Source organism: Grampus griseus (assembly GCF_964374135.1).
Source record: "Grampus griseus genome assembly, chromosome: 17".
In the NCBI taxonomy this organism is placed as follows: Eukaryota; Metazoa; Chordata; class Mammalia; order Artiodactyla; family Delphinidae; genus Grampus; species Grampus griseus.
In genome coordinates, this window is record NC_139011.1 from 76,642,064 (window position 1) to 76,659,637 (window position 17,574).

The 17,574-nt window shown below is 48.1% G+C and overlaps 1 protein-coding gene across 1 annotated transcript; it reads left to right on the plus strand.

Annotated features, from left to right (window-relative positions):
- Positions 1 to 3,897: 3,897 nt before the first annotated feature.
- SDR16C5 (short chain dehydrogenase/reductase family 16C member 5) lies at positions 3,898 to 17,365 on the plus strand. The gene is made up of 7 exons (XM_082675253.1): positions 3,898 to 3,980; positions 6,637 to 6,983; positions 9,918 to 10,049; positions 12,511 to 12,610; positions 14,668 to 14,812; positions 15,672 to 15,797; positions 17,073 to 17,365. Exons 2-7 carry the CDS (start codon positions 6,651 to 6,653, stop codon positions 17,164 to 17,166), a joined length of 930 nt encoding a protein of 309 aa, XP_082531379.1. The 5' UTR covers positions 3,898 to 3,980; positions 6,637 to 6,650; the 3' UTR covers positions 17,167 to 17,365.
- The last annotated feature ends 209 nt before the right edge of the window (positions 17,366 to 17,574 follow it).

Genomic DNA, 17,574 nt, shown 5'->3' on the forward strand with positions numbered 1-17,574 from the left:
GAGCAGAGTCAAAGGCATGAGAGCTACTGCCGAATCACCTTCCATAAAGGATACATCAGAATCTGCTCTCACACTCAGTGCACGAGAATACCTGTGTTCCCACACCCTCATCATTCCTGGATGGATAAAAAATGGATTAATGGATTAATGGATTAAAAAGAGGATATTCTTTTTCAGTTTGCATTTTCCTGAATACTAGTGACATCTAGCATCTTTTCAGATGTTTTCAGTCATTTGTAATTTATTTGCCTATTAATTCCTGTGCATTTCTTTACCCATTTTTCCTACTGCCCTACTCAGAGTGGTTTAGAGAAATGCTCTAAATTATGCCTAATTATCAAATGTCGATTCTTTATGTGAGAACATTGCCTCCTTAGTCTGTTGCTTGTCATTTTGCTTATGATATTTTTTTACTGTGTGGTGGTTTGCACTTTTTATGGAGTCAGATCAATAATTGATGGTTTCAGGGTGGGCGCTTGCCTAGCCCCAAATTACAAAATAATTTTTCTATATTTTATTTCAGTACTTGCAGTGTTTTGTTTTTTATATCAAGACTCTTATTCCATCCGGATACCCTGTGTCCTATTTCCACTCTTTCGTGTTTATTTACTGAATTGTAGTTACTCAGGGTTTTGTTGGGAAGAATGACTCATTTCTGTAGTGCCTGCCACGGGTGTGTTTTAGGTTAAATATCTTTTGCTCTGGTTTCTGGAAATGGGATCCATCTGCTTACCGACCTCTAGTCAGTCCTCACTGATAGATCCTTTCCTTTTTTTCCAGCACTACTTTGTTTGTATTCACATTTTTACATCTTCCCTTTCATTTCAATGGAATTTTGGCAGAAAATGCTTGTCTGCCATCTTGAATGGAAATGTCTGTGTATATATGTTCTGAGAAACACTTTATTATGAAATAAAAACATGCACATAATCGAAAATTTGGAAAATACAAAAAGACACAAAGAAAAAATAAAAACCAACCAAAATTCCACTATTCGATAATAAAAAATATCAAGATGCTGGTGAATTCACTACCAGCATTTCTAATGCATATAAATACAGTTTTCATAGAAATGTTGGATCGTATCATATATTTAGTCTTATACTATGCTTTTTAAACTCATATTATGTGAAGAGTATTTTTCTATATCCTTGAGAACATGATTTTATTTTTAAAATGACTGTAGAGTACTCCATCTGCACATGTTTCTTAGAAATTAATGATCAGTTTCTTTTTAATAATATATGTATATATACATATATATGTAATAATATATATTATTATATATAATTATATATATTATATATAATAATATATATATAATTATATATATTTAATAATATATGTATTATATGTATTTCCAGAAAGACTAATACACTTCCATGAATCAATACAATCAGAATTCTCCTTTCCAACCCCGACTCCCAGTAGCCAGTTTCCATTCCTGTAATCAACAAATGATATCTGATTATTTTGTAAAGATAAACCCATATGTGGAACTGGGTGAGAGGTTACGTACCTTTCTAGTTTCTGATACCTACTTGCTCTCCAGATTTGTATAACTTATACTACCTCCATATGAAGACATTCTCTCTCTCTCTCTCTCTCTCTTTTTTAATATTTGTCAATTTGGAAGGCAAGGAATGATTTAATATGCATTTCTCTAAGAATAAAGTTAGAGCATTTTCTTTCATACGTTCATTAGCCCATTCTACTGTACATCTGCCATCATAAACTATCTGTCCCTATAGCCTTTGCCACAAAGGACCCTTTAAAAGCACTTTCTTACGGCTTCCCTGGTGGCGCAGTGGATGAGAGTCCGCCTGCCGATGCACGGGACACGGGTTCATGTTCCGGTCCGGGAAGATCCCACGTGCCGCGGAGCGGCTGGGCCCATGAGCCATGGCCGCTGAGCCTGCGCGTCCGGAGCCTGTGCTCCACAACGGGAGAGGCCACAGCAGTGAGAGGCCAGCGTACCGCAAAAAAAAAAGGAAAGAAAAAATGTGCTTTCTTAGTTTTCAGGATTATGGTCATCCACTGAGCGTTCCCACACCAAGTCAGACTGAGGCCTTCTCCAAAGGCGGGGCCTCTAGTTCCCTGAACTGCATCATCAGTGGAGCCCCACTGCGTTACATTCCCGTTTGTTTCAATGAGCTTTCTAATACTGCTGGAGACTTCTTTCTTGAGGTCTGCTGTGAACTTCTCACCAGAAAGAAGAAAGACCGCCTAGGATTTTTCTCAGAGAAACCATGAAGATGACATAAGGCTGCCGTTTTCCGACGTCCCCCGATCTGAGCTCTTGCAGGTGGGCTGTGTGACCTGGTGTCCCTCACCCAACTTCTCACTCCCTGCTGAGTGCCCCCCCGCACCTTGACCCATTCTGTCCCCGAGTGGGGAAGGCTCTTCCCAGCTACCTCTCCTCATCTAGGCTGCAGGTGCCCCTCTTCCATGCACCCGGGGCAGCACCCTGCATGTCTATATCATCTGCAGGTGTGCACTTCCTGACTGTGTCTCACCCCCCCCAAAAAAAGACTTTGCGGTTCCCCCAGCCATGCAGAGGCCCCCCACGGCACGTGTCCTCGGGTGATGTTCGCTGACTTGAAACCAATGGACACACCTGCCCCGTTCTCCAGGCTTATACAGCCTACCTGGCTCTTCTCACAGTCGAATAAAGGACAAAGGTGCAGTTCCTCACATACCCAGGTCTGTCCCAGATATACGTTGGCTAACCAGCTCTCCTCTGCGTGTTCAGCACACCTGGACCTGCTACTCAACCCTGGCTGAACTCCAAAGGCAATCTTGTCCCGACTCCCAGTTTTTCTTTCAGCACCCTATAATTGGATGTTTCTTCGCCTCACGCCACCCATCAAACTCCAACCTCAGTCATTTCAGTGGTGACTCATATTAAATGCTTAGCTAAGGTTCTTAACCGATGCTTTTCTCTTTTTTTTCTTTTTTCCCCTGACAGATGTAGCACTGCTACGTCTTCTGCATATTTGCACACAGAGAAGACGTTCAATAAACAGCGGTTGCATCAGAAGCACTGCTGGCTTTCTTTTTCCCAACCTGATCTAGTCAGAACAAACTTCTTCCGCTTCTCCTCGGCCCCCAGCTAGCTCCGCCCCCACCCGCCTCCCCCAGGCCCACACGCCAAAGTCCGGGCCAGCGAAGCTGCAGACCTTGATCCCAAGCGGAGGAGTCACACTTTGACCCGAACTGGTATCTGTGCCCCGCACTGCAGGCTTCAGAGGCTGGACTTGGCCCCCTCCTGCAGGGACTCCGCCTCTGCCGCCCCCTGGTTCTCTTCTACGGGGGTCCCAACCTCCAGCTGTGCTTTAAAAACACCTAGGGAGCTTTTTTTTTTCTTTAAACTTTTTATTTTATGTGGGAGTAGAGCCGATTACCTGTTGTGAGAGTTTCAGGTGCACAGCAAAGCGACCCGGCCATACGTATACATGTATCCACTCTCCCCCAAACTCCCCTCGCATCCAGGCTGCCACATAACACTGAGCAGAGTTCCCTGGGCTCTACAGTAGGTCCTTGTTGGGTATGCATTTTAAATATAGCCGTGTGTGCATGCCAATCCCCAACTTGGGGAGCTTTTTAATCGCTCGTACCAGGGCCTCCTGCCAAGCCGGCAATTCTGACTTAATAATCCCGGGTGCAGCTTGGGCATCGCAATGTTTAAACATCCCCTGGTGATTCTCCTGCTCGGAATCCAGGTGCGCGATGGGTCCCCGCGACAGAATCTCCAGCTCCTGCACGCGGCTGCCTGGGAAAAAAAAAAGAGCGCGTGCCCACACGGCGGGCGGGGTCCCCGGGCGCCCCACCCCCGCGCGGGCGTGGCCGTCCCGCCCTTGGACTTTGTCTCTGGCGGCGCGGGGGTAAACCCGGAACCTCGCGAGGCTGAGAGCCAGTGACGCGAGGCCCGTGGCGGAGCAGGCCGGCCACTCGGTCGCAGCGAGGGCAGCGCATCCCGGGTGAGTAGCCGAGGCCCGCTGGCGGCGTTAAGGTCAAGGCGGGGCGGGGGCTCGAGACGGCGCAGCCCGGGAGCCTGGGCGGCGGGGACGAGCGCGGGGGAGCGCCGCGAGCCCCCGAGGAGTGAGCTGGTGGCCTCCCGCCCCATCCCGGAGCAGCGCGGGGTTGATCCCTGGTCGCCTCGTCACCTTCGGGGCATTCTGACCAGGTGCCCTGCTCCCCGCTGCTCTGTGCATCTGCCTGCCCCTCCCCAGCCATCCTCCCGCATTCACCCCATTCCGCCCCCCGGCACCAGGGCCGACTTGCGGCCGCGCCCTGGCCGGGGAAGCGGAAGTCACCTGTTTAGGCTGCACCAAGTTAGCTCAGCTTTTGGACTAAGGGGGTAAAAGCCATGGGATGGAGACACCAAAGACGCCTTCAGCCTGATTAAATGTAATGCACATGCTCCCTGACCTGCTAAACTTTATACTAAAACAGAACCAGACGTTTGCCTGGGTACATCGTCTGCATGCTGTAACCCTCTTTCTTTGGTATAGCTGAGGATCCGAAGTTCACATTGCTAGCAGGAACACCAATCACAGCCCTAGCTATTATTTACTTTGCTCTCATGTGCCTGGCTTCCGCGTTATGGGGGGCGGGGGGTGGAGGGGTGCGTAACCTGGCGGGGGCTGAGATCCCACAGCACGCCCTCCTCTACCTCCTGGAGAGGGCTGCCCCCTTCTTTGTTTTTCCCCAGTCTGCTCAGAAGTTTCCTACGGGGTAGTAGTGACCATACTATCCTCCTTTCCTTAATACCTGTATTAACCTCATTTAACTTGCACACCTTCCCTATTTCATAAATGTTGGCATGTACCCGTAGAATCCCGCTATTTAGATGAGGAAACTGAGGCAGAAGAGATGCAACAGTTTTTAGCAAGGATGCTGAGAGGTCAGTGGCAGATCCCGAATTCCAACCCAAACCTTAATCTCTAGACCTCGCTACCTGTGCAGGTACCCAGCAGACACCCTAAACCCCAAATGACGGAGACCTCAGGATGCTAGGCTCTGGAGAACCTAGGAAGAATCTGCCAGGACAGGGATTAACAAGGGGCTTGTTTTAGGGCTTGCATCACGCCGGCACTGAGACAGCGGAACACCGAAGTCTAGAATCCGGTAACTTTCATGTCAGCCAGCACAGTGGTGAGGCTTCCGGCCACCCTTGTGGTGCTGGAGACACTGAGGAGAGAGGCATCTCACCAGGGCAGAGATTATGGGAGGCTGCCCACCCCTTCAGCCCCAGGGACCAGCATCTTACCTGCCCGGGCCGGTGCTCAGTAAACATGATAATGAACTCACCTAGCCTGCACGAACTAGCACAGGGACCCTGGCTAAACCACACACATACTCTTCTGGTCCTCAGTCCCATCTGTAGAATGAGCCAAGAAACAAGAATTTAAGTCACAGTTTCCTCAGGGTCTGACCATGCTTCAAGCCGTCCCGTAGGTGAATCTGTGAGCATTAGTCTGCCCCCAGCCAAGCTGCAAAGCAAGTGAAGAACCGCTTCACCTCACTAATGATGTCCATCTTCTGTCCTCATCCCTGCCTCTCAGGTGACCACTCCATTCAGGGAAGCCTTCCACCCACAGCAGTTTGCCCCTTCTCTCCTCATCCCGGAGGAAATAAGACCTTCCCTTCTTTCTCAGCTGGTTGGTAGTGAAGCATCTTATACACTCATTCTCACTAAAGTGTGAGTAACTGATAGGATGGAAGCACTGAGCCTTGTATGCGTTTGTCAAAGGGAGGCCTTTTATTCATTCAGCAGACCTACTGAGTGCCTTCCTGTGGGTCTGAGAAACAAGGTAACATCGTAAAGCACTTACTGCTGGCCAGCACTGTGGTCACATGCACCGCAGACATTTTCATCCCATCTGCAAAACCACCCGAGGCCACAGGACCAGTAGAGGTGCGGAGACCGAGGCCCAGAGGGCCTTCGTGGGCCGCCCCAGGTTCCACAGCTAGGCAGGGGCAGGGCCCACCCATCTCCCACCGATATCCTACAATCACAGGGCCGAGTGGTAAGTGATCTGGCGTGCGGGCCTCAGAGCGTGGGGAAGGGGTACGGTGTGCTGACAGCAAGTCCGGGGGAAAGCTTTCGAACGTCTGGTTATTCCCCTCCTTACATTTTCCTCTTGAATCTCAGATTTTAAAGAACAACAGTGCAAATAAGAAAACAGTGCAAATAAGAAACCTAAACGGAGGTAAAAATAAAACCAAAAGGGAGCAGTTACGTCATAAACACCACATGGTCAAGGCTTTGCCCGTGAATAATCAGGACCTGTGATTATTATGAAGACAGGTTAACTATGAGAAACAATGAACTTCTCCTTTGGGTTAAATCTGGGCACGTGTACAGTTCCTGATTACTGAACATTTCTGTCCCGTATAATGCTTAGCAGGTGTGCGGATAGCGATGACCTTGCTGCTATGAAGGCAGGTTGGCCGAGATGGTCCCTGTGGGTTCCCTCCCCTTTCTAAGTTGAGAGTCTGCTGCCAGGAGAGATGTTTACATCACGCTTCTTGGTTTCTTTCACTGTTGCAGAAAGTGTGAGCTCCGTGGAGTAAGCAAGCTCGGAGGGAATGGATACCGAGGTCCTCACGTGAGTCTCTCTTGCTTTACAGGTGTCAGCCAGAACATGGCGCCCAACCTGAACTCAGTCAAGACGTTTTTCGTTTTCTTGGGAAAATCAGTGTTTGCCCTTCTGGAGGTTCTGGTTTTTGCCATAATCCCAAGGCCACAGAAGAATGTTGCTGGTGAAATCGTACTTATAACAGGCTCTGGGAGTGGACTTGGAAGGCTCTTAGCCCTCAAATTTGCCCGCCTGGGATCGGTGCTTGTTCTCTGGGATGTCAGCCAGGAGGGGAATGAGGAGACCTGCAAGATGGCTCAGGAAGCTGGAGCCACAGGGGTTTATGCGTATACCTGTGATTGCAGCCGGAAGGAGGAAGTGTATAGAGTGGCCGATCAGGTACATCTTGGGTGCTTGCTGTTTCCTACGGGTAGTGAGACCGCTACGTAAATTCTTTGACATCCGTCAGTTTCTTTGTCTGTTCGCCTTCCTCAGTGCTGATGTACCTCTCCCGCATCCCTTTACTTTAAAAAATATTGGAGAGTGGGAATTAGGATTTTGGAGTTCTCACTGTGTGCAATACACCGTGCTTAGCACCCTGTGTGAGTTATATCACAATCCTGTAAAGTCAGGCCTCTTATTATCTCCACATCACACATAAGAAAATGGAAACTTAGGGCAGGTGAGTCGCTTACCTGAGAAACACAGGTAATAAGTAGCAGAGCTACAGCTGGGACTTGAGTCTTCTAACTCTGAAGAATGCACTCTAACCAGCGCGTGTGCTGGCTGTGCTGGCCCCCATTACCGTGCGAGAGATGGGCCGTAGCACCCTTCTTTGAGGGTAAAGAAACTGAGAAACAGGGCTATTAAATAACCTGTTTGGGGTCACAGAGCTAGCATGGGACCAAGCCAGGATGTGAACCCATATCTAGCCTCATCGTAAGTCCAGCTGTCCCCCCTGCCCCCATCAGTGCTTTCCATTTACGTGTATTTCTCTTAAGTGGTCATATGAAAATCAGAATATTCATCCTAAAGACTCAACTGCAGCTGCTGCTCTGGCAGTGACACAGATGCACTTAGAAAGAACGCTTTCAGGAAACCCGAGCTCCGGTAGGCCAGCGGTACGGGCGTTCTTAGCTCATGGAGGCACGCACCTGTTTGGTGGCCGCCTCTTTTCCCTGAGAAGGATTTCAGGGAAATCCCGCTCACCGGCAGGAGCGCTCCACACATCACTCTCTGCGGCTCTCAGAATTCCCCAGTTTAGCGAGAAGGAAGGAAGCAGACCGGCCTGCGGGAAGGTTCCTGCACAGCTTGTCGGCTCGAACCCGGATCCCCTTGCGGCTTCTCACCTCACTCCCTAGCGCAGATCCCTGGCCAGTGAGTTTCTTTTGTTTTAAGTTTGTCTTTACATTTTATACGTCCGTGACCACCACCGTCACCAGTCGCAGGCTGCCCAGCAGAGTCTGGGGATCCAGACCTAACAAACTGGCATGGGCTTGTGCAGGGACCACCCTTCAAAGCGCAGGGGTGTTTGCTCTGGTCACCCTCACAGAGTAAGCTCTTTGCACTTGGAGTGCCAATCGCCCGGCACATTGACTTCCGCTGGCTATGACTGACGTCTCCAGCCACTCTTAAGCAGTGACTGGTTCATATTTAAACACAAAAGACCTTAAGATATTGATACTATAAAGCAACCATTTCCACTTCTTGTTCTTGATAGACGATAGGGACCAGAGATTTTTTTCCCATAAAAAGGAGTAAACAAGGGGCAAACTTTCAGATCCGGAAACTTCTCGATTGCATCCCCCCAGGCTGTGGATCTCATTGGCTGGTGGATACCCAGCACGTCAGCCTCCTTGCTGGGACCCGGGCCTTCTGCAACAGCAGATGGGGAAGGTGGCAGCATCCGCCTGGCTTCAGTATTACCGCCTCCCTGTGCCCAGCTGCACCATTCTCATAGGCAGGTTCACCCCCATACGTGCACACCCACACGTGTGCACACAACACACAGAGCTAGAGATGTAAGTGGTGCTGCAACCAGTGGCGCCCTCTGATTCGCGGGGGACAGGGCCCCTGCTGTGCGACACATTACAGGAATGAAATTCAAAACACAAAGGCAGAGGGACAGCTGCATCCCCTGTCGTCAAGCCTAGAAAATCCTGTTGCTCATTTCTGACAAAGGGCCTGGGTCACATGCTGAAGGTCTGCTCTAAGGGGAAGGCTCCAGCGGCGCTCCCAGAATTTTTATTCCTGAAGGTTATTGACACCTACTCTGGCCAGTGTGACAGCAGCAGACGGGGCCCCCTCTGATCCTCCTTTCACAGATCTTACACCTGAAAGTCTGTGTTGGGGAGAAGGGAACCAGCCAGCTGGTGAGAACAGGACGGACGGGTTCTGAGCTCAACGGTGTGTTTCAACTATGCATGTGAATATCGTAAACCCTCCGTTTCCCCCCCCCCGCCCCCATCGCTGTGCGGGCCAGGTCGTGATTTATGTGGCATGGCTGTCATGCCTGGTGTGCCACTGCATTAATTAAAATGGGGTGCTGCTTATACGTCATTTAGCATAGGACCACTGAGTATAAGAGCAGCTCTACCTGTAGAAGGAAGGTAGCATTGCAGTGTTGGAACCATCATAGGACGGGAGGAGCATGAGTAGAGAGGCATCAGACCTAGATTTCTGGTGCGCCATAAACTCTGCAAAGGAGATAAACATACTTTGTTTTTAGAGCGCATGAACTCAGTCTGAGTTAACAAGGACAGGAAGCATATAAAACTATGGGGAAGTGAACCTGGATGATGTAAGGAATTACAGGCATACCTCATTTCATTGCACTTCAAAGGTACTGTGTTTTTTTTTTTCCATCTGAAGGTTTTTAACAGATTGAAGGTTTGTGGCAGCCCTGCCTTGAGCAACAGTGTTGGCACCATCTTTCCAACATTTGCTCACTTCATGTCTCGGGGTCACATTTTGGTAATTCTCACAGTATTTCACACTTTTTCATCATTATTATGTCTGTTCTGGTAATCTGCAATCAGTGATCTTTGTTACTACGATAATTCACTGAAGGCTCAGATGATGGTTAGTATTTTTAGCAAAAAAAAAAAAAATTAATTAAGGCAACTTGTCTCTAAGACATAATGCTATTGCACACTTAATAGGCTACAGTATAGTGTAAACATAACTTGTATATGCACTGGGAAACCTAAAAATTCGTGTGACCCCGCTTTATTGCGGTATTTGCTTTTCTGCGGAGGTCCGGAACCGAACCCGAAGTATCTCCGAGGTCTGCCTGCACTGCACTGGTGATGCTGTTCTCCTTATTCAATTCAGGTTAAGAAAGAAGTTGGCGACGTTTCAATCCTCATCAACAATGCCGGAATCGTAACAGGCAAAAAGTTCCTCGACTGCCCGGATGAGCTCATGGAAAAGTCTTTCGATGTGAATTTCAAAGCACATTTATGGGTAATTATTTTTTCTTCTCATCATAAATATAAAGTTACTCTGTCATTTTACCTTTTTTTTTTTTGCGGTACGCGGGCCTCTTACTGTTGTGGCCTCTCCCGTTGCGGAGCACAGGCTCCGGACGCGCAGGCTCAGCGGCCATGGCTCACGGGCCCAGCCGCTCCGCGGCATGTGGGATCCTCCCGGACCGGGGCACGAACCCGTGTCCCGTGCCTCAGCAAGCGGACTCTCAACCACTGCGCCACCAGGGAAGCCCCTACTCTGTCATCTTAAAGTGCCTTCCTCATGTTCTCTTACAGTAGTATTGGTCTCTAAATAAAGCACAGACTTCTTAATTCTAGCTTGAGCTGTCCTCACCAGATCCAACTTAACCTACACCTCCCAGCGCCTCTGCTCAGAGAATCCTACAGAGACACAACTGTCCTCTCCTCCTGTCATAATCATGAACTGAAGGCCAACCTGTGTCAGGTACTATCCCAGGCACCTCATGAAGAAGCCTTAAAACAGCCCAGTGAGACAAGGGACCATAGAAGTTAAAAGTGACCGTGCTTAGACATGACCAGGTGACCTTATCGTTTGCCTAAGAGAGTTCCTGGCTAGAACTCTCTTGAAGTGAAAGGAGGCGTAATTAACAAGCAAGCATCAATCAGGTCTGTTCGGGGCAAACCAAGACGCATGGTCACCTTACTCGGTACCTAACCAGGGAAAGGAGAGTTCCCACCAGTCCCACCTGGTGACTAGGGGCCTTGAACGTTGAGGCACAGCCCTGACTTCCAAGGCGACGTGCCCACATTCAGGCTGCGTCTTCCTGGCTTTTGCAAAGACCAGTCACGTCAGCTTCCCCAGCCACACACGTGCCCTCGTTCTGCCCCCGCACCCAGCTCTTGCCCACAGCCCGTCCCCCAGACCAGCTCTCTCCATCGGGGCGTGAGAGTTTGCCGGACATTTCAGAGACCCCCTCCTTTCTCCCCACGCCAACCTCAGGGGCTCCTGCCCAGCTCTCCTGTGACAGCCTTCACATGCCATTTGGAGTTTGTAGGTTTTGTGTCCCCTGGTTTCACCAAAAATGTAACGCTGCTGGTGGTAGTTTCAGCGTTCCGTATAGTTTTGGGGAGAAAGATGGAACGATTCCGAGCTAAGGGGCCACCGAGTTCCTTCAGGAACGACTGCACGGGATTGATGTTGTCTTGTTGCAAATGCCCCGCTCCTTCTCGAGACAGAGGTTAGAAGGTATAGTCAGCATGAATGTGAGGGCGTCGTCTCCTAAGTGTCCACCCCCGGGGCGTTGTGTTCCTTCCCCACCGCTGTCCGCGTCCCCATCCTGGTCTCCTCTTTCTCTCTCCCCTGGTAGTTGCTCCTGAGCTGCTGGTGTTTCCCTGGCCCCTGTCATGCCCTCGAGTCCTCACACTCTGTACACTCTTCCCAGGCGGGTTCGCAAACGCCCTTTGAGCACCTGCCCGGAGTAGGCACGTGACTGCTGAGGGTCAGAGAGCTCGTGGTGACCGTGCTCCCAAGGGGCGTGTCCCACGGAGCAGTGATGCCCATCATCATGGACCATCGGAACTCAGGATGCCGTGGGTCACGCTGAGCTGTTGGTGCCTCTTTGACTTTCCACTTCTCTCTCTCTCTGTTAGTTTCTCTCTGAAACTCATCGAGATGCAGACGAACAAAGGTTGTTTGACTTTTATTAGAGATCCCTTTTCTCATATTTATGCATATTATTCCTATTTGAAAATACGAATATAAATTTATTTCATATAAATATGCAACTATCCATGTTTGATTCATTATTCCTTTGTTGCAGCATACATGTCCCCAAATTTATTTCTCTTTTAGCTTTTTTTCCCAGGTCCCACAGGAAAGGTGAAGGTATTCTATATAATACATACTGAGACACAGTGTGTGTCTCCTCTGTCTAACAGATATTCTCCTTTATGACATGGAATAAAAATAAGAAACCATTATTCAGAGAAGTATAGATGACTTTAAAAATAAAGTGATATTTTTAAACTGAAGCCAGCAGTCGCATGTCCTGTGAACAATGTTCAGAAAAATTTGAAATTCAGCTATAAGCCCAGGGAGGAAAAAAGGCACCATGAGTTGAAATAATCTTATCCTTGAGTGTTCTTATTGGTTTGTGGGTCGTGGCTGCCACAACTAAGAGTTTCCTATACTGCTTCAATTATTGTCTTAATACTGTGTTTTTAAAAGTCAAACATGAGCAAAATATACGTCTGAATAAGTTATTTTTAATAATATTGGAATTGCCATCAGGAAAGCATCGATACAGGTTAAACCAGTTAAGATGGTTATTTCCCAGACGGTTAAGTTTGAATATCCCAGTGCCTTCAGGTATTTTTTTGAGCTTAATTTTTTTTTCAATCACAGTGATCTTATAAACATCTGAAAAAAATATAAAATGTGGCATCAAATGTTAAACATTTCACCTTGATCTTCTTAGACTTATAAAGCCTTTCTACCTGCGATGATCGCTAACGACCATGGACATTTGGTTTGCATTTCGAGTTCAGCTGGATTAATTGGAGTAAATGGACTGGCCGGTAAGAGAAATGTGATATTTCACAATTGCAAAGTTTCTTGTAACTTTAACTTGAGTAATAGCTCTGAATAATCAGCACTGACCTTATGCACTCATAATGAAGGATAATAGATGAAGAGGGATATTCAAGTAAGGTAAGTGGTTGAGAACTTCACGGTCCGGCCAAATCACCCAGCAGTTTATACGTACACGAAGTTGAACTGTGCACTTCGGAAGCGTTAGGTCTTAGGCAATCCCTTGGGTTTAAAAAGAGAGAAAGAGAGAGACCCTACTGATAAATTTCTTACACAAGTGATCAGCATAGTCACCGTCCCCCAAAGCTCACCCGGCACTGTTATCAGGATGATACCAGGAGGACTCTCACCCCTCCTAAGTTTCCATTAAGTGATCTCCCCTAGCCGTGAGTTTAGAGAAAATGTCTTCACCCCAGGAAACCTAAAATTAACCTCTTTGCTTTTCCATTGGTTGGAGACTTGCAGGAACTTGTTGTGACTTCCATTTCCCTGGCAACTGACTTGACATTAGTGGTGGGGAGGGGACAAAGACGTACGCCAAGATCTTCGGTGAAGGCGGCCCACTGGGGAGCTGGTTCTAGGAGGAGCGGAAGTCCTGTCCCTCTTGGAGGCTCACCCACCGGAACCCTAACTGCAGCACTCAGTAGTGGACGGCCCAGCTGGCCGACTGGGCCCTGCCTAGTGCTTTGGAGCTGAGTAGTGTGGTGGAAGGTTCACAACACTAGTCTCAGCAAGTACGTCTCAGCTACGTGGATAGGTTTCCGGAACCACCCATCACCCAAAATATTAGCAGTCTGTACACATCTCCCTGTACCCTGGATTTCCCTTCCTCTGTCCTCCTTAGAATTCATCAGGTGTTATTATTACCTCTCTCGTACATCTGAGAAATCACGGGTCTTGAAATCATACAAGTGTATTTACAGCTCGTCTTAATCCTTTTCTTGGACACAACATCTCTGTCTTCAGACGGACGTCTCTCCCACCCGTGCTCCCCTTAGGAACAAGTGTAAGCCTTTTGAGTTCCCACAGTGTGAGTGGTGGCTCCCCTGTGTCAGAACCTCAGATATGCTATTTAGAATGCATATTCCCTGGCCCTGGGCCGTACCCACACCTCTTCATCTCGCGGGTCGAGGAGCTCAGAGAGCTGCATTTCTACCAAACGACTCAGATGATCCCAGAAGCGGCTCAGGACACCCCCCCCGGCCCCTTCTTCTGTTGGCTTTCCCACTGTCTTGGGCAGCAGCGGGCCCCCACCAGCCCACACCTGGCACCTGTAGCCTGGATCTTGCCAGCTGGAGGAGCTGCTTCCCACCGAAGCCAGGAGGTGTGCATCGTGTGAGGCAGAGGAAAGGATAAGTCCACCTAAACTCCTCTACTCCCCACGTTTCCATTTAGTAAATTGAATATTCAGGTGTTTACTTGAAGTGAGCGTACCTGAGGACAGAGAGCTCAAAACTGACACAAATACCAGTTTCCCCTCCCCCTGCACTTGAAGATAACTTGAGCAGTTGAGGCGGAAGGGACAGAGTCCTTTGTTTTTTTTCTGGAAGTGGAAGAATTAGAGTTGGAAGAAAATTTGATCTGAGTATCATGGCCCACACTGATCTCCACTGCCCAGACTCCCACTTGACCTATTATTTTATTTCTCCTTTTGTGTGTCTTCCTGTCCCGACTGGGCTGCAGTTCTTTGGGACAGGGACAGGGACAGGACGCACATCTTGTGCCGCGTGTCATGGCTGGCAGAGTGTCTGACCATCACTAACACGGGAGTAAAGGCCGGCTGTGTGACCCGCCCCTCAGGAGGCTCCCCGCAGCCCTGCTTCTCCACGAATCCACGTGGTCATTGTAATCTGACCTTGAGGTGACCGTGGTCCTTCCCGCTCACTCCTGGCCCCTTCCAGGTGGAGCAGACCAAGATCATACAGAATAAGGACTCTGAAATTGCCGTCCCATTCTCTGCTGATATTCATGTTACGAGGAAACCTTAATGTAATGACATTTAAAAACTTTACGCTATACGTTAGCATCGTTTGTCTTTTTTCAGATTATTGTGCAAGTAAATTTGCAGCCTTTGGATTTGCTGAATCTGTATTTATGGAAACATTTGCCAAGAAACAAAACGGGATCAAAACCACTATTGTGTGCCCATTTTTTATAAACACTGGAATGTTTGACGGCTGTACTACTGGGTAAGCATGTCCTCTGATTTCAAAGAAACTATGTTTTGAAAAATGATGAGCCATCCATTTTATTTTGTTCTATCTGTTTTCTAAAGTTGTTTAAAAAGATTTTTCCAGCATGCAGCCTGATTTATAAATGGTTTCAGAATTTCCTTCCTCAAATGCAGTTGTGTTTAAGATACTGGGTTTAATAAGCAATGGGTTATCAAGGCTGTATCCAAGTTGCAGCCACCCTGTGGCCCAGACCTCCTCCCCCATCTCCTCGGCACTCCCATCGCACCCCCTTTCTGCCACCTGACTCCATCCTGCCTTCTCCCTGATTCCACAGAAGGACCAGAAATTGTTGAAGGGGCATAAATACCCAGTCTGCACTCATGAGATGACAGGCAGGTAGTTTTCTTTTCTTTCTTTTTTTGTTATTTTTGTTAAATATTCATTTATTTATGTATTTGGCTGCGCCGGGTCTTAGTTGCGGCGCGCATGTGGGATCTAGTTCCCTGATCAGGGATCAAACCTGGGCCCCCTGCATTGGGAGCGTGGAGTCTTAACCACCGGACTCCCAGGGAAGTCCCAGCAGTGATTTCTCAAAGACTTGCTTTACAACATTTAGACCATTCATTTAATACGGTTTCACATATGTGCATATTGTAACATCAGTGTATTAATTAGAATCATTTTCCATTTCGAATCCTAGTTATGCTATTATTTGCCAGGTAGGTAATAAGGAAGTAAGTATAGAAAAAGATCAAATCTGGCAGGGAAAGAAGCAAATAAATGATAATGTCTTACAACTGTTTTATCCTATTTTTAAGAATTGCTTTTATTAATTTCTTAATATACGGCTTTTTTTTTTTTTTTGACTCCCTAGCTGTCCTTCTCTGTTACCGATTCTGGAACCAGAATATGCAGTCAGGAAGATAGTAGATGCTATCCTGCAAGAAAAATCGTACTTATATATGCCAAGGTTTATATACTTCATAGTGTTTTTAAAAAGGTAACAGTATCTGCTTCTATTACTTCTGTAATGTGTCAATCGTATCAACAAATGACTCCAGGTCCTACAGAGGGGAGCCACTTAAAAACTACCTGTTAAATGAATGGATTTTGATCCCTCGATTGTTCCCATTTGCTGACACAATCTCAAATTTGCATACTTGCGGTGCTTCCCATGAGTCAGAAAATGGAGGTTACGTTTACTTTCATAGGCTGTTAGTTCTGGGCCCAGTTGGGGAGCTATCTGCATAGGTCCTGAGAAGGCTTTGGAAACCTGAAGAAGTTCAGTGACAGGGAACCACATCACACACTCCTTCAAATATCTATTCAATCATCAGTAGAGTGGCTAGTGTGTGTGCCGTGCTCTGTTGGCCATCCCAGGATCTGGGTTACAGCAAAGAACAAGAGAGACAAGAGTCCCTGCTCTCACTGGAGATTCTCTTCTCGGGGGGCTGGTGGAGGGAACAAACAAACAAGAAAGTAAAGTAAAAGAAAGATATTCTGGGTGGTCCTCAGTGCTATGAAGGAAATACAAAGCAGGAGAAGGTGATCCCAGAGCAAGAGGTGGAAGAGAGCACGGCAGGACTGAATTGTCAGTAAGGTCCGCACGGGCGTCTCATGGAGAAGGGTAACATTTGACCAGAGGCCAGAAGCCGGGGAGGGCAGGAGCCGCCTGGATATCTTGGGCTGCCCTCGGAGGGGCCCTTTTCTTCACCTCACTCCCAGGACAAGTCTCCGGTTTGTTTGCTGTGCCTCTCCTCGCCCTGCTGTGTGAACATCTGGATGGACGGGGTCAGAGTGTCAGGAGGGGTGAGCAGGGTGGAGAAGATGAACAGTCTTAGTTGGGTCACGCCAAAGCTCGGAGGAGCTATTGCATCTAATCCTCCCAGTGGTCCCAGAAAGAAAGAGCGATGACCTCTTTTGACAGTGGAAGGAACTGAGTCTCCAGAGGCCAGTGACACTGCGGGTGACAGAACTGGGATGCAAGCCAGGCTCACGACTCCACAGGACTTCACGGCTTCCTGTCCATCGTTACAGAGTGTAGTGAGGCCCTGGAGGCTGAATAGTGTAAATAAAGCAAGGAGAGATCCAGAGACCCTGGGCCAGTGTCCTCCCACGTGGTGGACAAGCCCCGAGTGACCATGAGGCAGGGACATTCAGGTGGGCGTGTGTGAATGACTTCTGCAACAAGTCAGTGGCCCTGCTTTTCAGCGGAGCCAGTAAAGATGCTTTCGTGAATTATAACTGGGAAAGTTCACTCTTGTGTTCTCTTTAGTTTCTTGCCCCTCAAGCTTGGAATGCTTTTGGCTGAGTATATGGGTGTCTTTAATGCAATGGATGGCTTCTGTGGCCATAAGAAGAAAGACTAAAGACCAACTCTGGCTGATGTCACCTGATACCCAGAGCTACGCAATGTCTGTTTCAATGAAGAAGTGTTTGTCCGACCGAATGTATCTGGAAACCACAAGTTCTTCGTCTGCTGTCCGGACTAGTATTTTCAACCAATGCCTTTGAAAATAATGTTGCGTACTGCTTTTCTGTTGAGTTTTTTAAATTAAAAACAAACAAACAAACAAAAAACAGCCCATTTTTGTCATTTGCTTGCAACAGATGTGAAAGTGAGATAATCCTCTCTCTCGTGAACTGCCTTTCGCTTTGGTCTTTGGGGAGGTGGCTCAAATGGGGCTGGCTGTGGCTGAGCCCGCGCTGGGCAGCGGAGATGAGGGCTGATGGGTGAGTGCTGAACTGGGTGCCCTCTCTCCAGAGGACACAGAGCT

Coding starts and splice junctions, on each gene's coding strand:
- SDR16C5 (XM_082675253.1), top strand. CDS start 6,651: ATGGCGCCCAACCTGAACTCAGTCAAGACGTTTTTCGTTTTCTTGGGA. Junction 6,984..9,917: donor TGTATAGAGTGGCCGATCAG/GTACATCTTGGG, acceptor TATTCAATTCAG/GTTAAGAAAGAAGTTGGCGA. Junction 14,813..15,671: donor TTTGACGGCTGTACTACTGG/GTAAGCATGTCC, acceptor TTGACTCCCTAG/CTGTCCTTCTCTGTTACCGA.